This window comes from Pecten maximus, chromosome 19, assembly GCF_902652985.1.
Source record: "Pecten maximus chromosome 19, xPecMax1.1, whole genome shotgun sequence".
NCBI classification, from domain to species: Eukaryota; Metazoa; Mollusca; class Bivalvia; order Pectinida; family Pectinidae; genus Pecten; species Pecten maximus.
Window position 1 is genome coordinate 26921014 of NC_047033.1, and position 24650 is coordinate 26945663.

Here is a 24650-nt window from a genome sequence, read left to right on the forward strand (position 1 = left end):
GTTACTGTATCAATGTCAAAATACATATTAATGTATGTGTGAATTCCTACAAAAACTCAGAGGAAAAATATAGTAAAACTAGAAAATGTCTGTAAGACATAAATGCCCCAGCTGCCACTTTACACCCCAAAACACAGTTTGGTGAGGATCGCATCAGCAGTTCCTGAGATTTGCTAGTCGGGGCCGGACGGGACGGGAAGGGACGGATATGGGTAACACTTAATGCCCCCCACCTCCCATTTCATGGTGGGAACAGAAAAATTTTCTTGTGGATTACTAAATGGACGAGTTTGCCAAGGATACCATCTGATGAATGCTGATAAACAGAAAGTCGACAAAACAGAAAAGTTTAACTTACACATAGAGTTTGACAAACTTGTCTGGTGTGTTTTTGTGACTTAACTTACACAAAGAGTCTGACAAACTTGTCTGGTGTGTTTTTGTTGTTTAACTTACACATAGAGTTTGACAAACTTGTCTGGTGTGTTTTTGTTACTTAACTTACACACAGAGTTTGACAAACTTGTCTGGTGTGTTTTTGTTGTTTAACTTACACAAAGAGTTTGACAAACTTGTCTGGTGTGTTTTTGTGACTTAACTTACACACAGAGTTTGACAAACTTGTCTGGTGTGTTTTTGTGACTTAACTTACACAAAGAGTCTGACAAACTTGTCTGGTGTGTTTTTGTTGTTTAACTTACACAAAGAGTCTGACAAACTTGTCTGGTGTGTTTTTGTTGTTTAACTTACACATAGAGTTTGACAAACTTGTCTGGTGTGTTTTTGTTACTTAACTTACACACAGAGTTTGACAAACTTGTCTGGTGTGTTTTTGTTGTTTAACTTACACAAAGAGTCTGACAAACTTGTCTGGTGTGTTTTTGTGACTTAACTTACACACAGAGTTTGACAAACTTGTCTGGTGTGTTTTTGTGACTTAACTTACACAAAGAGTCTGACAAACTTGTCTGGTGTGTTTTTGTTGTTTAACTTACACAAAGAGTCTGACAAACTTGTCTGGTGTGTTTTTGTTGTTTAACTTACACATAGAGTTTGACAAACTTGTCTGGTGTGTTTTTGTTACTTAACTTACACACAGAGTTTGACAAACTTGTCTGGTGTGTTTTTGTTGTTTAACTTACACAAAGAGTCTGACAAACTTGTCTGGTGTGTTTTTGTTGTTTAACTTACACACAGAGTTTGACAACTTTGTCTGGTGTGTTTTTGTGGTTAAACTTACACATAGAGTTTGACAACTTTGTCTGGTGTGTTTTTGTTGTTAAACTTACACAAAGAGTCTGACAAACTTGTCTGGTGTGTTTTTGTTGTTTAACTTACACACAGAGTTTGACAACTTTGTCTGGTGTGTTTTTGTTGTTTAACTTACACATAGAGTTTGACAACCTTGTCTGGTGTGTTTTTGTTGTTTAACTTACACATAGAGTCTGACAACCTTGTCTGGTGTGTTTTTGTGACTTAACTTACACAAAGAGTCTGACAAACTTGTCTGGTGTGTTTTTGTGACTTAACTTACACATAGAGTTTGACAAACTTGTCTGGTGTGTTTTTGTGACTTACCTTACACATAGAGTTTGACAACTTTGTCTGGTGTGTTTTTGTTGTTTAACTTACACACAGAGTTTGACAACTTTGTCTGGTGTGTTTTTGTTGTTTAACTTACACATAGAGTTTGACAACCTTGTCTGGTGTGTTTTTGTTGTTTAACTTACACATAGAGTCTGACAACCTTATCTGGTGTGTTTTTGTGACTTAACTTACACAAAGAGTCTGACAAACTTGTCTGGTGTGTTTTTGTGGTTTAACTTACACATAGAGTTTGACAAACTTGTCTGGTGTGTTTTTGTGGTTTAACTTACACATAGAGTTTGACAACTTTGTCTGGTGTGTTTTTGTGGTTAAACTTACACACAGAGTTTGACAAAATTGTCTGGTGTGTTTTTGTGACTTAACTTACACATAGAGTCTGACAAACTTGTCTGGTGCGTTTTTGTGGTTTAACTTACACATAGAGTTTGACAACTTTGTCCGGTGCGTTTTCGTCCGCTTTAGTATCCTCTCCTGCAGCCTCCGCAGACTTCATGCTACTTTTCTCTCCCAAAGGCAGATGTTCACTGAACACCTGAATTCAATACAAAACAGTACAAATGTATCACCTTTGATGGTCCAATAACAAAATGTTTACATTCAATACAAAACAGCACAGAATGTGTCACCTTGACGGTCTAGTAACATAATATTCATGTTCAATATTTCTATTGATAACATAATCACACTGTTATTCATTAAAATTGATGATTTAACTTGTTTACCGATGTCTGTAGTGTAATATACCCTGGAGTGTTTTTCGTTGGCTGTGAGTCAGAAAACTATGATGACATTATAATGACATTGTGTCATGTATTGAAAATGGAACAACAAAATGGCTCCCTTTATCCTCCTCATTTTGACATTAAAATCTGTCTAAATGTAAGATTTCTGAGTTATGCAATAAAACTTCCATTCTATTAATATGTACTAGTAATTAACCTGTTCTAATGATAAAATGAGAAATAATTAAAACAAGGCTGCTCTGTATATGGGGCCGCGGGGCGGAGTGGTTAAGGTGTCCTAACACTTTATCACTATTAGAGCCCTCTACCCCCGCGGTGGCTGAGTGGTTAAGGTGTCCCAACACTTTATCACTAGCCCTCTACCTCTGGGTTGCGAGTTCGAAACCTACGTGGAGCAGTTGCCAGGTACTGACCGTAGGCCGGTGGTTTTTCTCCGGGTACTCCGGCTTTCCTCCACCTCCAAAAACTGGCACGTCCTTAAATGACCCTGGCTGTTAATAGGACGTTGAACAAAAATAAGTAACAAACAAATCTGTCTATACTGGTACCTTCAACTCCTGTTTAGACATGGCATCTTCATTCTCCTCTCCATCATCGACCACCACTAAATTAGTCTTCTTAGGACGACCATTCTTCAGATTGTTAGCATATCTCAGTCCCTGTAATATTACAGACTGCCATGAAGTCTACAGTCAATCTACATCATATCTCAGTCCCTGTAATATTATAGACTGCCATGAAGTCTACAGTCAATCTACATCTGATGAGGAAATTACACTACTATTGGGAAGATTCCTTCATCTGTTGCTTCTGTACAATGAAACCTGATTTTACTGACCACTCTTTTTAACGACACACTGTAACATCCGACATTATCCACCAGGGCCCAGTTGTTCAAAAGGTGGTTAGGCTAATCACAGTTTAACAACTGTTTTAAAATCCTGATAAAATAATTTCTTCAAGTGATTTAGATAATCCCCTTTTCAACAACTGGGCCCAAAACGTTGACAGACTCCACTGTCATTGCGGAACCTGTCCTATCCGACACACGGACTCAATCCCACGGTGTGTCAGTAAGGACAGGTTTCACTGTAGTAAGATTAACACCTACAAAGTCTACAAATTTGAAAACAATCTTTTTTTCACAATGACTGCACATTGATATAAAACTTTAAAATCTTGATCATTGACATAGAAACATACTAGATTTGTAAGTTGTCTGAATAAGACTTTATACACTGTGCCTTACCATTCTCTTCTCTTGGTTACTCGACCCCTGACCGTTCCAGATAAACATCATTTGGTTTTTCGGAACATCGAGGATAAAAACATCACCACTGTTCATTTCTGACCAGGACACTTTGGGAACCTACAAATACCGAAAGTCCTCCAACATAGACAATGGTTCATCTAGTGATTAAACACTTCAAAGTGTTATTAGTATTACACATATCATCTAGTGATTAAACAGTTCAAAGTGTTATTAGTATTACATAAGTAGCATTTGTCACTTATTCAAGGTAGTAGAATGCCATGTTTATGTAGATGCTTGGATATTGTACCGTAAATCACTAAGCTTTCACGAATACTTTATTCTGCGAACTTACTTATTCAGACATATCCATGAATTCATCATTACATGAACTCTGATCTAGAAATAACTTCAAATTTGCAAATGAAGAGCTATTATAGAGACATGGACCCCGCAAAACTCCTAAATATCACATATCAACGTGAAAACAAATCCCAAGCATAATGTAAGTGGTTTACAATAAATTGATATGATAGTATATAACAAATTTGGGTGATACGGCAGGAGATTCAGATTATAGGTCCGATTGGTGGTGTTACTGTAAAGGTACAATATCGCCTTACATCAACCTCATTACACAAAACATGTGTTAAAACTTGCATGTGTGATCATTAAGACCTTATAATATACAGTTATTGTATGATTGTGAGGGATATAGCACTTTCATTGTCCCCCGAGACATGAACTATTTCCCTTCAGGTAGGTGAGCTAAAAACTGCCAAAATATGAATACGCTCATTCCGGGTAAATAGCACTTTTGACTATTAACCTGGTTAATAGCATTTTAGGAGGATGTGGTTCAAATAGCATTTCTATGGTCTACTTTTTATATGGTGTAAAATATGGAAATGTATAAGAATTATAGCTATGATGAGTGTACTGTATATCAGTCACATGGGCAGGGCTAGTCCATCCAATGAATTATGTTGACGGTAAACATTTCTTTTAGCACAGATAAAATTTGCATCTCCATAACACCGCAAAATATATGTAAATACAACAGCTACCAATTCTAGATATGATATTAAGATAATCATTTTAAATGACATTATTTTGCTGCCAGAACATCATATTGGATAATTATGGCATGATATAATATTAATGATATGAATGAATATCTTTACAGGCACATCTTGTGCTTTGGCATTTATGGCCTATATGAAAGCAAACATTTTGCAGGCACCATATTCTGGCAACATACACTGTATTATGTATGGCTGTGTCCTTCACAACATCTGAAAATTGAGCTATGTCATTCATATTTAGCTATAATAAATGTCGAGATCAAGAAGTTCAATCAAACACTTCAAACCTACGTATTAGCACAAATTACAGTGGGGATAAACACTCACCTCAGCTGCTCGAATATGATGCTTGCCTTTGACTCTCATTAGTCGTACAATAAAGGTATGTTCCACATGATTGAATCCCGATTTAGTTCCTCCGTTCATGTAACTGTGTCAAGAAAATTCTTATTCTGAATGCTTGCATCATGAGGGATTTTTGTGCATTAAAATGTGAACTAACTGACAATGAAATTGATTATGATAATTATTTTGTACAATGGTTATACTATCGTCCTAATGTATAATGCATACATTAATTTGACTCCCACATATAAACTTGTACCCATAGATGAAGACACTAAAGATTATCCAGAGAAAAGTGACTTGAATCTCAAGACCAGCACTCACGCCACCAAAGACTGAGGGCTTAGCTTAGATTTGCCAAATCCAAGGTACTACAATAAGAAGCAGTAAGAAGTTTTACAACATTTAATTTTAAGACAGATTTCATAAATTAATCAGTTTTTTCAGTTTATTTGTAAACCTGCTTACTTGAGACCTTTAGTCTTGAAGTAGTTGAGGAATTGCTTTGATTCATGATTCTCAACTTCCCGGTGTTGGACTGGAGCACCACCCAAACTATCATCAAGCTCCACGGCCTTTATAGCCGCAGTTCCAGCCTCATCCTGAAATCACAGTTTTGTAGTTCATTATGACTCACCTTGTTTATAATGGCTACAGTAAACATGGAAATTTACTCAAGGGGGACATTTTCGCTTATTATGCAGAGTCCTTATGATCGCGAAAATTTCCCCCACGCATATTATTTTGATATCAATTTGCCTTATCTCGAAATACAAATGGGTGGATCGATTATGAAAATTACCCCCACACGTATATATTAAGCTTACATATCGAAATCTGGAAAATTAACATCCACGTAAATAACCACATTTACAGTATGCTGTAGAGGCAGATCGTCCGTGAGTATGGTTTAAGTGTAAAAGTCAAGGTCACTTCAGGTCACCAAATTCAGATGGTGACAATTATAACATAATTACATAAATCGTCGTATATAGATCAATTTTACCTGTGAACTCTCGCTGCCCAGCCAGAAATGGATGTGCATGTCCATGGCGCCTTTAATATCTTTAATCTGAAAGTTAAAATACATCAGAATGAAAATCCGTGTAAATTAATGTTACAAACAAACATTTGATACATCAATATCACACACAAACATCAGGGTAACTCAATATCACACACAAACATCGGGGTACATCAATACCACACACAAACATCGGGGTACATCAATATCACACACAAACATCGGGGTACATCAATATCACACACAAACGTCAGGGTACATCAATATCACACACAAACATCAGGGTACATCAATATCACACACAAACGTCAGGGTACATCAATATCACACACAAACATCAGGGTACATCAATATCACACACAAACATCGGGGTACATCAATATCACACACAAACATCGGGGTACATCAATATCACACACAAACATCGGGGTACATCAATATCACACACAAACATCGGGGTACATCAATATCACATACAAACATCGGGGTACATCAATATCACACATAAACATCGGGGTACATCAATATCACACACAAACATCGGGGTACATCAGTATCACACATAAACATCGGGGTACATCAATATCACACACAAACATCTGGGTACATCAATATCACACACAAACATCGGGGTACATCAATATCACACACAAACATCGGGGTACATCAATATCACACACAAACATCAGGGTACATCAATATCACACACAAACGTCAGGATACATCAATATCACACACAAACATCGGGGTACATCAATATCACACACAAACATCGGGGTACATCAATATCACACACAAACATCAGGGTACATAAATATCACACACAAACATCAGGGTACATCAATATCACACACAAACGTCAGGATACATCAATATCACACACAAACATCGGGGTACATCAATATCACACACAAACATCGGGGTACATCAATATCACACACAAACATCGGGGTACATCAATATCACACTCAAACATCAGGGAGCATCAATATCACACTCAAACATCAGGGAACATCAATATCACACACAAACATCGGGGTACATCAATATCACACACAAACATCAGGGTACATCAATATCACACACAAACATCTGGGTACATCAATATCACACACAAACATCGGGGTACATCAATATCACACACAAACATCGGGGTACATCAATATCACACACAAACATCGGGGTACATCAATATCACACACAAACGTCAGGGTACATCAATATCACACACAAACGTCAGGGTACATCAATATCACACACAAACATCAGGGTACATCAATATCACACACAAACGTCAGGGTACATCAATATCACACACAAACATCGGGGTACATCAATATCACACACAAACATCGGGGTACATCAATATCACACACAAACATCAGGGTACATCAATATCACACACAAACATCAGGATTTATTACACATTACTAAACAACAGTCATGTGCATTGCACTGTCTTCTACAAACCTTTAGTGAACTCAAAACCAGTTGTGTGTATTTTACTGTTTATTACAATCCTTTAGTGAACTCAAAACCAGTCATGTGTATTTTACTGTCTACTACTAAGCTTTAGTGAACTCAAAAACAGCCATGTGTATTGCACACTCTGCTACAAACCTTTAGTGAACTAACAAACAGCTGTGTGTACTGTACATTAGATTATAAGCATCTATATATTATGTAAGGCAATATATTATGGTATCAGCAAGAACGACCTGATTCAACCCTGAAAACTTAATGTTGTTAAACATATACATAAAAGAGTTGGACCAGTACAAAACGTTGATGTTGAAGGCTTCTAGCTTAGCTCTGGTCAATACTGATGTTGTGTGATGATAAAACAATATTTTACTGAAAGTAAAATCAAACATACTATTATACATAGAGTCCGAATTTATTCCATTTTCATTGGCTAAAACATGATAATTAATATAAGTCCTATTTTAGACATCAAAAGGTTCCTAAATTATTTAAGGGTTAACTGTAATATTTTTTTTACGTTATTGAGCAATAACACAAAAAACTGGGGTGTACTCTGAATAAACCGCGAAGCGGTTTATGAAAAGAGTACACCCCAGTTTTTTGTGTTATTGCTCAATAACGTAACAAAAATATTACAGTTAACCCTTATAATTTAATTAACAACGGTAAGAAACATTTTCATTAAGTTTAACATCTTTATTTTGCTCCAGATATTTAAAAACACATCGATAAATACAAAATCCCGTGAACAACGATTACTCCGCTGACGTCACAGTCATTATTTATGTTATGAGATGATAACATAATTTTTTGAGCCAATGAAAATGCTTGTTACAAGCAAAATTAAATTATATCTAATAACAGAACTAATAACCAAGCATTATTAAACAAGCCACACCAAGGACAATCTTATATTCTATGCTTAATAAAAGGTTTCTCTCTTCTTTGCACTACAAGGATTCCACGAAAGTGGATGTGTCACCTACGCAAAAAGTTGGGTGATTATGAAAGTCATTACCGGTACATGGAAAGAGATTTTCTATTTATAGTAACAGTGACCTTGACCTCTGACCTTTGTACCAGTATAAAACAATTCCATGCAAGCACTTATGGTAAATAGAAATGCATGGGAGTTTGATGGGCCCAATGGAACTTGAGAACAATCACATGGAAACAAATTTTCTATTTTTAGTAACAGTGACCTTGACCTTCGACTTTCAGACCTGGAAAGCAATCCATTAGCAAGCAATTTTGATAAGGAAGATTTTACTGAAGTTTGAATTCAATCAGCCCAAAAGGAACTTGAATTATTGCATGGAATCCTCTTTGCAGACTTTTTGCAGGCGACATATTGATATACTGCTTTTCGCAGGTGCTACAAAAAAACTACTTATGACTCCTTGGGTCAAAAAAAATGTATTCTACATGCAGACTATTGGCAATTGTGGGGAAATATTACCAGCAACACCATGTATATTTTTATTTTAAAATGTCTCTTTCAAAAAATGAAACAATAAAAGCATGGGAGGAATTAGGTGAAGAGTTGAAAATCCAGACACTAATTGGGTGACCGCTTAACCAGTACAAACACTTAGGGTTGGTGAACTAAAGAGGGTAAGGAACTAGGAGGGGAGATAATTCCTTCAAAAATAACCATGGATAATCTACAGGTTACCTCCCTGGTCTGTAGATAAGCTTGAGCTCCAATTGTCTCTACACAATGCTAAATATACAGATTCTACGGTGTACATTTAATGCCGATAAAAGTACTAACTTGGTGTAATGAGAAAGTTTGTAGGGAAGATCTCAAAATGTTATAATGCTATTTAACAATGCTAACTCAGGTTGGCTGACCTCCCTACTTAGTAATTGTTAAAGCAAACACAAAACTATGCTTTGATTTCACAAACAATCCTCCGTTGTTAATACAGGTAAAACCACTGTAGTGGCATATCAGAACCGATAAGGAATGAACTTTGACCTTCTGATAACACAACCGTAATGCATCGTACCTCTGCTTAATGTTCACGAATTACTTGTTCAATTTAAAACAGTTTGTTTTAAAATTATTTGCTGGAAATGTTATCTTGTGAAATCAAAACAAACTGATGGCTAACAAGTGGCAACTAAAGAAAAATTCTTAGAAATTGAAACACCCCACAATAAAGGCAAGGAGCAAAGTTTTACCAATGTTAAGATACCTTCATGTTGGTTAAACCTCTGGCGCCACCTATCTCTGCAAGCTGATGCAGAAATACATTTAAATTCTCATAAAAATCCTTAATTAGGCCTTACGCATCACACAACAGAAATCCAATACTAAAAGTTGATCAATAGTCTAGGTATAAATAGCTTTATTTTCATTTGATCTGAAACTGGAATTATTTTCAAACTTTTCCTACATACACCAATCCCTATTAACCCACACATTTGAATTAAGACTGGGTTTATCGCCCCATAAACATCCAGGGTCGTTTTGAGGCGGGGTCTCCTTGTAGTAGTTGGTGACTACCTCACTGAACAACATACAAGAGGTCTGTCACATGCCATCCAGAGCAGTAAGGGTAAAGTGTCTTGCCCACGGACTCAATGACAACACAAACCAGCCCATTTCTCAGCTTCCCGAGAAACAAAAACCGACACGGGTAGCTAGGGAACATCGAACCAGACACCTCCGATCTTCACCTGAGGTTACGAGGCTGGCTCTATACAACTGACCTACTGCAGCCCCTGTCTTAAGGCTAATTGTTTGTCAGGGGAGTGCATTTCCTAAGTTGTAATAACTCGTGAACAATTCCCTTGTCACCTCAATGACAATGAAATATGTTTAACACATTTAACTTTACATTTTATCATGATCATCAACCAAAGTCAGCCTTTTTAATGTTTCATTTCAAGAAGAAATGTGGTTGGAAGTGGACAAGTTAGTCTTAAATTCACCCATTGTCGTGTCCCAAAATTGTTTCTTACCTGTTTCTCGGTTCGTTAACTAATAAAAACATCTTATTATCATGGTAAACGCAATCACTGTGGTACAAATACATACAGCTAGCAGAATTTTCACCCACCAAAAAAAACCATGGTTCCCCTATAGTGGATTATCCTAAAAATTTCCAACTACAATGGTCCACCTAATGTTTTACTAATGCATGTTCTTATTTATAATTTAACCCTACAAATCCTCTTTCAACTCCAGACAGACAAATAAATTTTGCTTAACTCTACAACAAAACAACAAAAATCCTGTTTTCTCTAAATAACAACGATACAGCAATATAAAACATTTACAAAGAATAAGACAATGTCCTATTGTATTAAAACTTACAGATAAGACAATGCCCTATTGTATTAAAACTTACAGATAAGACAATATAGGAATCGCCCTTGTAGAAGTCTCCATACTGTTCCTTCGGTACTGCTACCACCTTCAATTGCTGAAATCAGAACATAAGTGGGTTTTTAAATGTAATTCATTATCCCACATATTGTGAACCAACACAATCTTCTAGCCAAAGGGTTCAGTACATGTATTAATGAAATTACTGTGCTTACTCACATAACTCAGACTTATTGACGAAATCATGAAGACTTATTCAGATAGCTGTAAAATTGCTGTTTACTTATTGTTGAAATAAGTTAGGAAGACTTATTCAGACAGCAGTAATATTACTGTGTTTACTTATTGTTGAAATTAGGAAGACTTATTCATACAGCTTTTAAAATACTTTGTCCGACTTATTGTTAAAATCCGGAAGACTTTTTCAGACAGCTGTAAAATTACGTTGTCTGACTTCTTATGAAAATCAGGAAGACTTATTCAGACAGCAATACATTACTCAGACTTATTGTTGAAATCAGGAAGACTTATTCAGGCAGCTGTAAAATTGCTGTTTACTTATTGTTGAAGTTAGGAAGACTTATTCAGACAGTTGTAAATGTTCCTGATCGTTACAGACAGAATCTGAGCAGCTACCTAACTTTAGTAACCAAGATACCATCACATATATGGAAGTCGTCACTGGTGTCTAAACTGTCTACATTTTTATTTCAGTATAAGATACGCAACACTCCATCTCCATGAAGTATATATATAATATATTTCCAAAGTTCTTTCTAGATAAACCGGTTAGGCTACAATTAATATGCAATTTGCATCTTGTTTTTTTCTCAAGATTTTACATTAAAATGATCCAATATATTAATAAATAAAAAAAAATATAAATAATTTTGATATAATGCTTTAAGTGTTTGTAAACCTGCATGTCTAGTTGTGTATAGTAGTGCTGTATTTAACATCATAGTCCAATTATACAGGTCTCTCTAGCGCTAGACTCTATCTAAATACGATGTATAAATAGTACGGTATGTGTGTTCTTGTTACGCTTCAGGGTCACCCTGACGTTTGAATGTCTCCTTACCTTGCTTTAGCACAGCTTGTTTATAAATTGACAATAGATGTAGAATCAACGAGAAGGATAAAAGAAATATTTACTGTACACAAACATCAGCCACGACAACAGGCATACCGTAATAATGTACATTCCTGACCGTCTACGAGAATAAAAATGATCCCAGGACAATGCCTTAGCCTCTCACAATTACCTGCTAACTATAGAATATAGCTATAGCCTGAAGATTTAAAGTCTTGTATAAATTTGACATCAGGAAAAGAAGACAATTTCTCATCAAACCAATTATTTCATTCATATATCAAAGTTTTACCTAGGTCATTTCCTTACCCAAATGTGAGGATCTTACCACATTTATCTACAATTAAGTCCCCGGCCTGTAAATAAGCCCACTTCATCATTTTTGCAGAATCATCAATTTTAAAATAGTAAGCTTTTAAAGTGGTTCACAAAAATTAAAAGCACTCCTCAAACTTTGATACTAATTAAACTTTTACACTAGGGTAGACCTTCAGTAATATAAGTACAATTAGCCAGGGGATAGAAATTTTGGGAGGGATTACTTATGTAAATTTCTAAGACAGATCACAGGTCTTCCTTAGAATTCTACTATAAGTCTTCAATTGTTATTTATTTTACATGAATGATTTTTTTTTCAGTAGTGACCTTCAACTCTTTCAAAATAACACAGAATTTTAACATTTCGTACTTGTATGAATTAAAAAATTCCAATTCTATTATCATGTTTATTGTTCAGTATGCCAAGAAGATAACGAGGACCCATTAGACTTCCAATATTACCCGATATAGTACCATGCCCGTGTTTCCAGGCAACACTAACCCCCCTCACACTCACCTGTGTATCAACAGGATCCCTAATCTTCCTCACAGCCCTTTGTAATCATCACATTAAAACAAGGATAAATATATATTTGGGAAATGTTGATGTACAGATAATGTAGAAATGGAATTTCTTGCATACCTCAATTCGCCATATATAGAATCCGGCCTTTTTTTGTGCAATATTCTTGAACGCAGGGTCCACAACTGTAGGCATCTTGGCAGAGGTTCTGTCACCTGTCAATGCTGAGAAGGAGAGAACCATCAGGTTATACAGAGTACATGTACATCAATCACGGCAGGTAGAAGGAAAAGTTGTGGTGTGGCACTATAAGGAACAGTCGGGACTCGGACATGACCAAAGACATAAGTTTGTTATCGCATGACAGTTATAACAGATAGGTATGTCTGATTATATACCTATGTCAGTCAGACAGGTATATTACGAAATAGACAGGTAGATGATAACACAGGTATGTTGATTAGACAGGTAATGTTAATTAGGGCAGCTAAGACCAACCCCAGGTTACAATAAAAGTTCTGGATGACTGCCTTTTACTGTAAACATACCTAAGCCATCTTTTTATAGCTCTGTGCAATTTGTGCCAGGAGCATAAGAATATGTCCTCATTAAATAAATTACTCCCTTTGAATAATGAACTTTTGAAGTTTTGCCTAAATACATTCTTGGCTATTATGGAGATACTTTTAAGAACATATTAAGCTTCCTTTTACCCAATAATTGTCTATAATGACCGAAATCCACTTGCATTTGTCAGACAGACTGATACCAAGGATTTATAAGAAGTCCAGAGAAAGGTGAGAAACTGATATCAAAAACAGCAAAACTACACCTGCAAATTATCAGAATTTTTTAAATGTTGTAATTATGAAATGGAATGTTGTATTAATATTTTTCATCGCTTCAAATTACTAGTACAATACCATATAACTTTACCCTGACAGATTTAATAAATGCTTCTATCTTCAAATAAAATCCACTCGGCAATGCGGGGGTTCAGTATTTTTTGCTTCATAGATATAGTTACTTATCGGATTAACAGCTTAACTTGTATAAATCATGCATCTGTATTTTCTTTGACCTTTGACCTTCAGTGATTTCTTCAGAGATAACTTAACAAAACATTAACGTGGGTTTCATTCCCGCCCACTACAGTGTTGTAATGTTTTACTCTCCCTGGTTATACTGACATGGGTGATCCCTGTACAAACAGTACCCCAACTAAGGCGTAAAAATGTTTGATCAAATCTCAACTTGAAATTACACTCAGTAATTCATATCATGTCAATCACCCACCACACCCATCCTCGGGAACTGTTATCATCTGAAAAGTATTTGGTCAGAACTATATGATCATTCTTTAACAATGAAAATCCACTTTCGGTTCAAAAACTGGAATGAATATGGAAGATTCTCATTCAACTTCCTCTACCACCAAAGTCACACCCTAAAATTTACCTCAAGAGAAATTTAACTTAAAACCTTGAGTAGATAATGGCCATTTCCAAATTTTACCAAATCTCCATGTAATTTCCAATCCATGATGAATAAAAAAAATCATCTTTTCAAGTTTTGTAAAAATCGGTGCTGCAATGCCATGAGAGAGGTCATAATTAGTTACTGGGGGGTCAGGAGGCCAAATTGATAGCATTTAATTACCGAGGTTTTACCAAGGTGACCAGGGTAGGACTCCCTGATTGGATAAACTAAGCTATCTGACCATGTGGGTTTTTCTGGGTACTTTGTTTTCTCCCCACATTAGGTCATCTCCTTTTGTAAAAATAAAATTAACCCTCAATCATTACAAGCCATTTTCAGTGAATTTCTATTTTTAGTATCCACTGAGCCAGTCCACACTAAACACACCTAAGTATCAATTTCCAATGAATTGTAGTACAGCTTGGAGTCTTGATCTCAGGGAAGGCTATACACATAAGAAATAGGACGTATTCACAATACATGAGCTAGTTGATAATTATGTAGTGAGGTGGTAGAGATAGCGTGAACATTAGCAAGTGTTAATTTCAAATAAGACACCCAACTACGATCTGAATTAAGGTAGCTCTGCGATGACATTCGGTGTCAAAATTAAGGTGGCTGTGCCCTGACATTCGGTGTCGACACATTAAAAACGAATACCGAAACAGTTGGAAGGTAACAATGAGTCATTAAGTGCATGCCTTCCACGGCAGCAAGAACTGGTAGATTACATACTCCAGGAATGCTTTACAAAATTAATATATGTATACATAAGAGCTCAGACAAACAAGTTCTACAGCTACTTTGCATTGTTAGCTTGACAAAGCCAAATGGCCAAGCATTCTCAGCAATACTTGACAAGGTTATCATACCATATAAGGGACGTCCCATCAGGTAACGGGGTTTGTACGTCCCATCAGGTAACGGGGTGTCCCATCAGGTAATGGGGTGTCCCATCATCAGGTAACGGGGTTTGTACGTCCCATCAGGTAACGGGGTTTGTACGTCGCTCCCATCAGGTAACGGGGTGTCCCATTTCATTGAGATTGCGCAAGGAGCAAATTCTAACACTGATATCTATTTACATTACAGAATTAACAACACAGTTCTGAACATGACAAAACCCTGACATAACATTATCGTTTAAGGTAATATTTTACCATTTTTTGACATTTTAACCATCTAAATTACCCTATTTGTTGATAAATGTCTAAAACTTAAAGAAATACGTGATGATTTTCGTGAAAATCGGAGCATTTCTATTTTTTTTTGTCAAATTATCGTATTCGAATAACCGAAAAATACGACTTTTCCAATCCAATTAAACGATTTTTTTAAACATGATTCAAGAGAAAATGGTTTTGGTTTTTGAATTTTTACCCCAATAAACGAAATACCCTATTAAGCGTTACCCGATTAACTGGAATGTACTGTATTACATATCTGATAAATGCTCTAACTGCCCAAATATAGGCCCTGTTGTTATTGTATATGGCCTGTACACAGCAGAACTGGACTGGTACACCAGGATATTATTGAATGGGTTTCGGTGAAAGAAATCGTCAAAGTTCAATGATGCATATAAATACCCCGATAGACTTGATGTGGGATTAAGATATCACTTTCTGTAGTTATACCATGAATATCAAAGTGGTAATTTGCTGGAATGCTTAATTAGTAATTAGCTTAATTGATTCTGAATGACTAATGAGGCAGATAATACACTTATCAGGTTTAGTGGTTTAGGATTCCAGTCCTGTGTGTTGAGTATATAACGAGTGGATAGACACTAATGGTGAAGTATATACAACTCACTGTCTGAAGTAGGACGTCTCTGCCAAAATTAAAGTTGAGATACAAGTAATATGATATTGAGATGGATGGACACCAAGTCCTTGTGCAAGTTACAATGTCCAGTTGTGAACACCAAATATGTCTGAAAAGTTGGACAATCCCATTAATTGTCAATACAATTTTGTTAGGTACTCTTGAGTTTATAAGGAGTCCTTATTTAAACTGCTAATTTCCAATAAGTAATGCATCATCTGTGAGTGACAGAATGGGTGTGAAATATGTGTGCTACTGTAGTAATATTGTGTCCCTTGTTGTTGTTCAATTCAAGTTATAACATCTAAAGTCCCTGGTTGTACACGGTTTTTGGTTTGGTTTTTTTTTATTAACGTCCTATTAACAGCCAGGTTCATTTAAGGACGTGCCAGGTTTTGGAGGTGGAGGAAAGCCGGAGTACCCAGAGAAAAACCACCGGCCTACGGTCAGTACCTGGCGACTGCCCCACATAGGTTTCGAACTCACAACCCAGAGGTGGAGGGCTAGTGATAAAGTGTCGGGACACCTTAACCACTCGGCCACCGCAGCCCCATTGTACACGGTATGTACAAGCTTAACAAAGTCCTTGTTGTAGAACTAGCTACAAATGTCCCTCAATGTTGTACTTTATTACCAGAAATTTAAGCCTCTGATGTGGTACAAGTTATAGAGTCAAGCTCAGGCCCAGTTCTGGGTTTAAACTTTTTAAAGGATATGGTTTAAAATCTAGAATCTAGTATATGTTTATATGTGTTATGTCAAGCTCCACATTTTTGGAGACTTATTATACATATGATATATATATATATATATATATAGATTTTGTATACTTATTTGTGTTCAGAAAGATTTGTTTGTTTGTTTGCTAGGTTTATCATCCTGTGAACAGCCAGGATAATTTTGAAGCATGGTCTTGTAGTAGCTGATGGCTAACTCACTGCAAAACATACAGGAAGTCCTTTGCATGCCATCCATAGGAATTATATGGTATAGTGTGTTGCTCAAGGATACAACCACCTCAGCACAGACTGGCCCTTTTCTCAGCTTCCCTACAAGTACAAACTGCCACAGGAAGCATCAATTGAACCTCACACCCTAAATCTTCACTGGAGTTGACATAGGCCAACACTCTAACCAACTGAGCTATCACAACCGCTGCTCAGAGAGAAATGTCTATGCTGTCATAATACAGTCATACAGTACCAGCATGAAATAATAAAAAAATATTACCTTGAATTGTATATTTGTAAAGAAACAAAATATTTGTTTCAATTTAGAACAGAAATCAAGTTTAGTAAAGCTAATTAGAAGCTTGTTGAGGTTTGAGGCTTAGTTTGAAAACCATTTTTGTCACAGGATCTAAAGATCCGATATCATTCATGATCACGTTATTTATTATGAGTATGTATTATGAGTTGTTAAGATATTTTTTTCTTTAGGAAAGGTAAAACACGCATTCAAACTGGAAATACTAGTTTTTTTTCTGCATCAATATAATTGCCAGCCATGATTTGTATGCATACAGCAGATCTTCTCTTGTGATTCCCGAATTAGGAACCTACAAACGTGTACAAGGCCTGTAGTCTGATATATATGAATGCAGTGATTCTACTTGAGAATTTTTCCACCTATACAGGTGTGATATACATGGTATTAATCAACATGCATGACCTGTAGTCACTCATGTGTGCACACACAGAGGTACAACCACATTCCTGTATACATATTGTCTTGATGCATCCAGAATATAAACTTTCCGATTTATGTATATGTATAGGTGCCTGATCTGACCAGGGCCTGCAGTTCTGTTCTAACCAAGGAGCTAGAATTGATGTAAAAATGAGCTCGAGACAATGATATCACAATTTAGCATATGTATTCTGATATAATGTAGATGTATTCCGACAGAAATGAGACCAGGGATGTTTTAGCAAGTGATTGAATTAATTTATGTGTCCTTTGTCTAATTAGTCTGCCCTATATGCCCTTCCATTGGTTCTATGTTTCCTGTGTTTTAACTGCATCCAGAGCATTGTTAGCTTCTTTAACACTCTGTTTATGGATTAAAAGCACTGCTTATAAGTCTAACACACAACTGTGCTAAGCTGACAGTACTTTTGATTGTGTGGGAATGTCTAGTATTCACCTTTTAATTCTCCGCCACCTTAGTCAGGATCTATACACACAAACCTCATTCATCTTGGAGGGGAAAATGTCAACATTTAAAATATCTGCTCCTTCATGCTTGATCGGTGTATTCCTACAAATGGGTACATACAACGATTTTGTCAGAACTCAAAGTCCCAGGTAAAATGAACCAAGTACAGGCACATGCTTATGAATGACAGGAAAACAGGTTTTTACCTTTTAACATATGAATAGGGAAATGATGGAAGTGGGTGGAACAGAACTGCATGTTATAGTATATCATGTACAATGCCTAATGTGGGAGGGGGGCCAAACAAGGGGTAATGGGGGGGTGTAGAGGGGCAAACAAGGAGGTAATGGGGTAGGTTTGGGTATGTGGATGTAAGGGGCAAACAAGGGGATAATGGGGTTGGTTTGGGTGTGTGGGTGTAAGGGGCATAAATGGGGTGGGTTTGGGTATGTGGATGTAAGGGGCAAAGAAGGGGGTAATGGGGTGGGTTTGGGTATGTGGATGTAAGGGGCATAAATGGGGTAATGGGGTGGGTTTGGGTATGTGGATGTAAGGGGCAAAGAAGGGGGTAATGGGGTGGGTTTGGGTATGTGGATGTAAGGGGCAAAGAAGGGGGTAAATGGTGGGTTTGGGTATGTGGATGTAAGGGGCAAAGAAGGGGGTAAATGGTGGGTTTGGGTATGTGGATGTAGGGGGCAAAGAAGGGGTAATTGGGTTGGTTTGGGTATGTGGATGTAAGGGGCAAAGAAGGGGGTAATAGGATGGGTGTAGGTTAAGTGTGGGTGTAGGGGGCAAAGAAAGAGGTAATGGGGTGGATGTAGGTATGTTTGTAGTGGGGGGGGGGGGTGAGTAATGGAGTGGGTGTAAGTGGGTGGTGTCGGGGGGTACAGAAGGGGGTAAAGCCTCCAGTTGTGCCTCCATCAAACATACACATGAAAAAATATTGAATTCAGTTTTTTTCCACTACAAATATTGTTGACAGTTCAGAGGATTTTGTGAGGTACCTGTATGATCTGATTTGCACAAAACATGGCCCTGTATTTCCCAAGGTCAACCTAACTAATATCAAATGATCCATTGTTTATATTTTTTATAAAGAACATTTAAGTCTTTTAAAGTTAATCATTAGGGCTTTCTAATGAGGTTTATTAAAATGATTCCTCCGCTCTATAGGAATTTTTCAATATATAAATAAAATATATAAAACAAGAAATATTTATTGGGCTGTTTTATTTTCCGAATTGATTATATATTAACTATCAAAACACTTATGTTACTTTCCCAGTTCATTAAAATGCTGAAAATTTTCACAATTTTAGAGCTAGGTACAGTGGCCCATTACAACATGTATATATGTGTGGCTTGCGTGAATGAATCTTGAAATCTTGAAAATCGCAAAGTACCTGCAGGCAAATTCCTGAGCACTATCATATACCTGGTAAGTTTACAGGCCAATTTTAGAAAGCTTTAAAGAAAAATACCAGTATTTATGAATGGTACTAGACAATAAAACACAGTAGCTATACATGTAATGACAAAAGTTCATAGAGAGTAACACAAGAATTTCTGTCTAAATATGGTACATACACCCTTAAATACAATAAGGAAATAAGTTATGATTCAGACTGACCACTCATACCAAAACTGACCACAATCTACGTCCAGCCCACCTTGCCCTGGGTGACATATCTAACCAATACAGTATTGACAAGGAGATTGAGAGGTGACATGCTTTGGGCGTTCATCACATCTTGTGTTCCCACATAAAAACCTTCTAAACATGTTGACTCTACATATATAGGCTGTGGGGGCATTTCACCAAGGTACACAGATATCTCGTGTAGCGTAAGCGATAAACATTATTCGTAACACCTACCTTTCAGTGAAAACATATCAGATCAACAATCAAGCCGTCGAGATTAACCTGTCAACATGCAGTTGTCCATCAGGACAATTATTGTGTGTACTGTTGAGAAATTATGAGATAGCACTTACCCGATTATAGGAGACTACCATATAACATATATATGATATATACCCTAATGGAGGTTCCAGTAAAACACCTAAACTGAATTGATTGATACTACCTGTAACTGGTTAAACTGTCAACAGCATGACTGAAATAACATACTTAACTCATGAACACTCGATCTGTGTTAGAGGTGAGAAACAGCCTCAGAAATGAGTGAAACACTATGTTAGGTTTAAAATAGTAAAAACACTTGTCCCTATATCATAAACAATATGGAAACAGCAATCAGACATTACATAATTATTTATAATCAAGTCACCTAGCAGATACTTTTAAAAGTTTCACATTTTCAAGGAAAAATTAAATTGTTTATACCTAAAAAGCGTTATTTGAAACCTAGAACAAATCTGTGGAGAAAAATTTAAATTATGTTCTGTTTCATAATATCCACATTAAATATAAACCTAGTTTCCGTTAATGAACTGTGCTGATTTTTTTTTTTTTTGTATATATTTCATGCTCAAGTTCAGCTTCAATGGTTACCCAATGTTTCAGTTAATGTAGCTGCTTTAACTAAACACTTCCAGTTCTGATTCTGAATTTTATGTGAACTGTGATTGAATGATGGGAAGACAAATTAACTCCCATTTATTGATTGCAGTGTTTAAACACACATTCAGTACATCATGCAACTACTGTGTTTGTGTACAGACACAAAAACAAGAGGCCCAAAGGGCCGCATTGCTTATACCTTCAGTAATCATGGCAAAAAACACTCGAACGTAATACTATCACACTTTTTTCACAATAAATATGCCTCTATGTACCATGTAGTTTATACTGTAGCCAACTCTTTCACTTTAACTTTCTGGAGGTTCCAAAGAATATTCAAAGGAAATCAGGTGATTTAAGAATCTTACGAACCGGAATAAAATGTTAGGAAAGTGGCTCCAATATTAATTCATTTAAGAATACATAGAATGTTCTTCAAAACTTTCAAAAAAACATCCCTGCTTTTTACAATTGCCAAACATACAATAAATATTAAATTGTCCTCAAACCATAATTATTATCATAATGTTAGTGGCACACTATAGTTATCTATCATCTTTATTATTTTTGCTGAAAACGACCGTTTTCCCAAGGTCGTCCAAGCAGTGGGTGTGTCACATATTATATATTGTATTACGTGTGTATCAAGATCACACTGGCCTTTTGTAATGTGTTAGCAAACGACTTTACACTTCAATTGCATTATAACGAACTTTCATATGTAGCAATGTCATACAGGTGAAATTTGGCTCAAGTGGGCTGAATTATAAACTAGAGAAATGTTTATGTCGATCATGAAAGAAATAGGGAAACAAACAACTGAGTACAAACACAGAAGCAAAATGATATCTACAAGGTAACCCTAGTGGTCAGTACCAGCCAACCTGATGCAATTTCAAATTTGGCCTCTACGCTTTACGAGAATGTTTGTGGGAAACTGTGAATTTCGACTTAATTACAATATTTTCATGATATGTATCGTAATATGACCTTGTATTATGGTATGTATCGTAATATGACCTTGTATTATGATATGTATTGTAATATGACCTTGTTTTATGATATGTATCGTAATATGACCTTGTATTATGATATGTATCGTAATATGACCTTGTATTATGATATGTATTGTACTATGACCTTGTTTTATGATATGTATCGTAATATGACCTTGTATCATGATATGTATCGTAATATGACCTTGTTTTATGATATGTATCGTAATATGACCTTGTATTATGATATGTATTGTAATATGACCTTGTTTTATGATATGTATCGTAATATGACCTTGTATCATGATATGTATCGTAATATGACCTTGTTTTATGATATGTATCGTAATATGACCTTGTATTATGATATGTATCGTAATATGACCTTGTATTATGATATGTATTGTAATATGACCTTGTATCATGATATGTATCGTAATATGACCTTGTTTTATGATATGTATCGTAATATGACCTTGTATTATGATATGTATCGTAATATGACCTTGTATTATGATATGTATTGTAATATGACCTTGTATCATGATATGTATCGTAATATGACCTTGTATTATGATATGTATCGTAATATGACCATGTACCATGATACATATCATATTATCAATATCTTGTCTATACATACCCCTAATAATCATGATTCTGTTCCAACATCAGGCCATGCTTCATTCAGTAGCCAAAATCATCAGTACATGTATACACTATATCTAAATTTCATTTTACATCTACTTACTGAGTGTAATTATGGAAAAGCTTGCTGGGTTTTGACTTGAAGATTGACTTTTAAATTCAATATTGCTGTTTCTTGCCATAATCACTGTACAGGTCACAATATCAGATAATGACCTAATGATGTACTTATAATCCATAACCCTCCGATGTGGAGTATTTATCTATCCAGGTAAACTGGGTATGTACATATAATGTAAATAAAGTGTTAAGTAGTTATTTCCTATCATGATGAAGGAAGTAAGAATACAGAATAAATTACCAATTCTGGAAATAATAGCTTCCTATGTGTCTTTCCCTGACAGTAGTTTACAGTATACACAGGTATGTGATGCTAATACTCAAGGAAGTGAAGCCTAGCCAAGAGCAAGTCAACTATTTGAAAAGTTTAAACTTCATTGGTAGTGTGTGTGTGTGTGGGGGGGGGGGGGGGGGGCTCTTTTCTGGTTGTTTACATGCTTTAATTTTTTTTTTAATAATAAAAAAAATAAGAAAGCTTTTTCTGATATTTATATGTTTGGATTCTCATCCAGAATAGACAGAAAATCCAATAAATCAAATTTATTTCAAGTGGATAAATCAGGCTGTAAAATCTTATGATTGTATCCATCAAGTGATACTTACTTTGAGCCTGACTCGTTTTATAAAATAATATAAGAGTACATATAAATGAGACTATGTATTCTTATATGTTATTATTTTATAAAATGAGTCAGGCACCTGTGCTTTGAGCTTGAAGTTTGTAGAGTTACGTTTATATATGTATATAAATGCTTATACTATGTCTATATAACTTCGAATGGCTAAATTCAGTGTAATTATCAATATATATATTATAGATACTTGATTATAATAAAGTTATTGAATAGTAATAGCCGAGTTTTCTCTGGCCCTGACACCCTGACACCCAGACATGGTGTCAGGGCCAGAGGAAACTCTGTCAAAATATTATCATGCTATAACTGTCATGATTTCTTTAAGACACAAATAAATACTCGATCAACAAGCTAATCATGTCAATACCTAATTTGGTCAAGACCTTGTTAGACAAATACCGTTATTCCTTATTGGCCAGTTTGCTGTGAGGCCTCGGGGTAGCATAAACATTGATAGATTAGGACACTGATGTATTGTGTAAATAGATAAAAGTGGCCGACAGAACCATTTGAATGCCATGGATTCTGTTGAGCTACCCAAACAGAAGTATGTTTGATTATTTCGATGATCAAACATCAAATAGATGTTGGTTTCCCTCAGGTGCCCCCACAGGTTAATCTCACAACCAGAATTCACTCGACCATGACGAAACGTATGGAAAATAAATGCAGCAAGTGAAAACATGCTAGGTATAGGGGTATATATTTAGGTGGTTGGCGTAACACCCGGGCCCCACGTCCCGGGCCCCCACCCTCGGCCACTGACACGACACCGGTTCAATACCCGTCATGCTATTTATAGACTGCAACAGGTTTAGAACCCTAACTGACTAACGGTCAGTGGTGTGCACGACATAGGGATATGTGACAACATCACACAATTAAACAAGCAACGTGGCTCTTAAAATACGTTTTAAATTTGGGAAGATTTAGACATAAATGTACGAGTTGCTAATAAATAGTATTTGCCATCATTACATACCTTTCTCCAACCGGTCACACAGGTAGCAAGTTTGTAATCCACAGTTATCGGTCCTGTCAGCGGAATGGTATATGTGACAAACAAAAATAGATCGATCAGCTTGTTCACTTACCTGTATACGTCCGCGAGAAACCAAGTCCCTGCATTAACATAACATAGTGGACATTGACTGCGTGATGTCACGTTGTAGATTATGATAATAAGGAAACGTACATGTAAGAATAGTTTAAGATGTTTATACACAAGCAAAGTCGTGTGCTATTTGAAACAGCAGATTTGCAGGGCTTTCATTTTACAATAAGTCAAGGTTGACCTTCTTTTACGGTATAAGCCTAGTTTGTGGCCTACCTGTGAAACTATTAGTTGCGTAATCTAGTTTCTAAATTGCTGTGTTACCGGGAGAACGCGCGGTTCAACATTCTTCTATAACGCGAGTTAGTATTGATAACTGCCCTAACACGGCCTTACA

General features: G+C 36.1%; 1 protein-coding gene across 3 annotated transcripts in view; it reads right to left on the bottom strand.

Annotated features, from left to right (window-relative positions):
- Positions 1–24342, bottom strand: part of LOC117318014 (villin-1-like) — a 55000-nt gene extending 30658 nt beyond the window's left edge. For 2 of the 3 annotated variants that reach the window (XR_004530291.1, XM_033872989.1), the window contains exons 1-9: positions 24294–24342; positions 12934–13037; positions 10902–10976; positions 6040–6105; positions 5502–5635; positions 5016–5118; positions 3601–3720; positions 2900–3010; positions 2025–2140 (exon numbers count right to left, since the gene is read on the bottom strand). Coding sequence is in view for 2 of the 3 variants with exons in the window: in XM_033872989.1 (XP_033728880.1) it covers positions 2025–2140; positions 2900–3010; positions 3601–3720; positions 5016–5118; positions 5502–5635; positions 6040–6105; positions 10902–10976; positions 12934–13037; positions 24294–24333 (869 nt within the window). In the remaining variant the exon portion in view is untranslated. The other variant, XM_033872992.1, reaches the window with a different exon arrangement.
- Between the last annotated feature and the right edge of the window lie 308 nt (positions 24343–24650).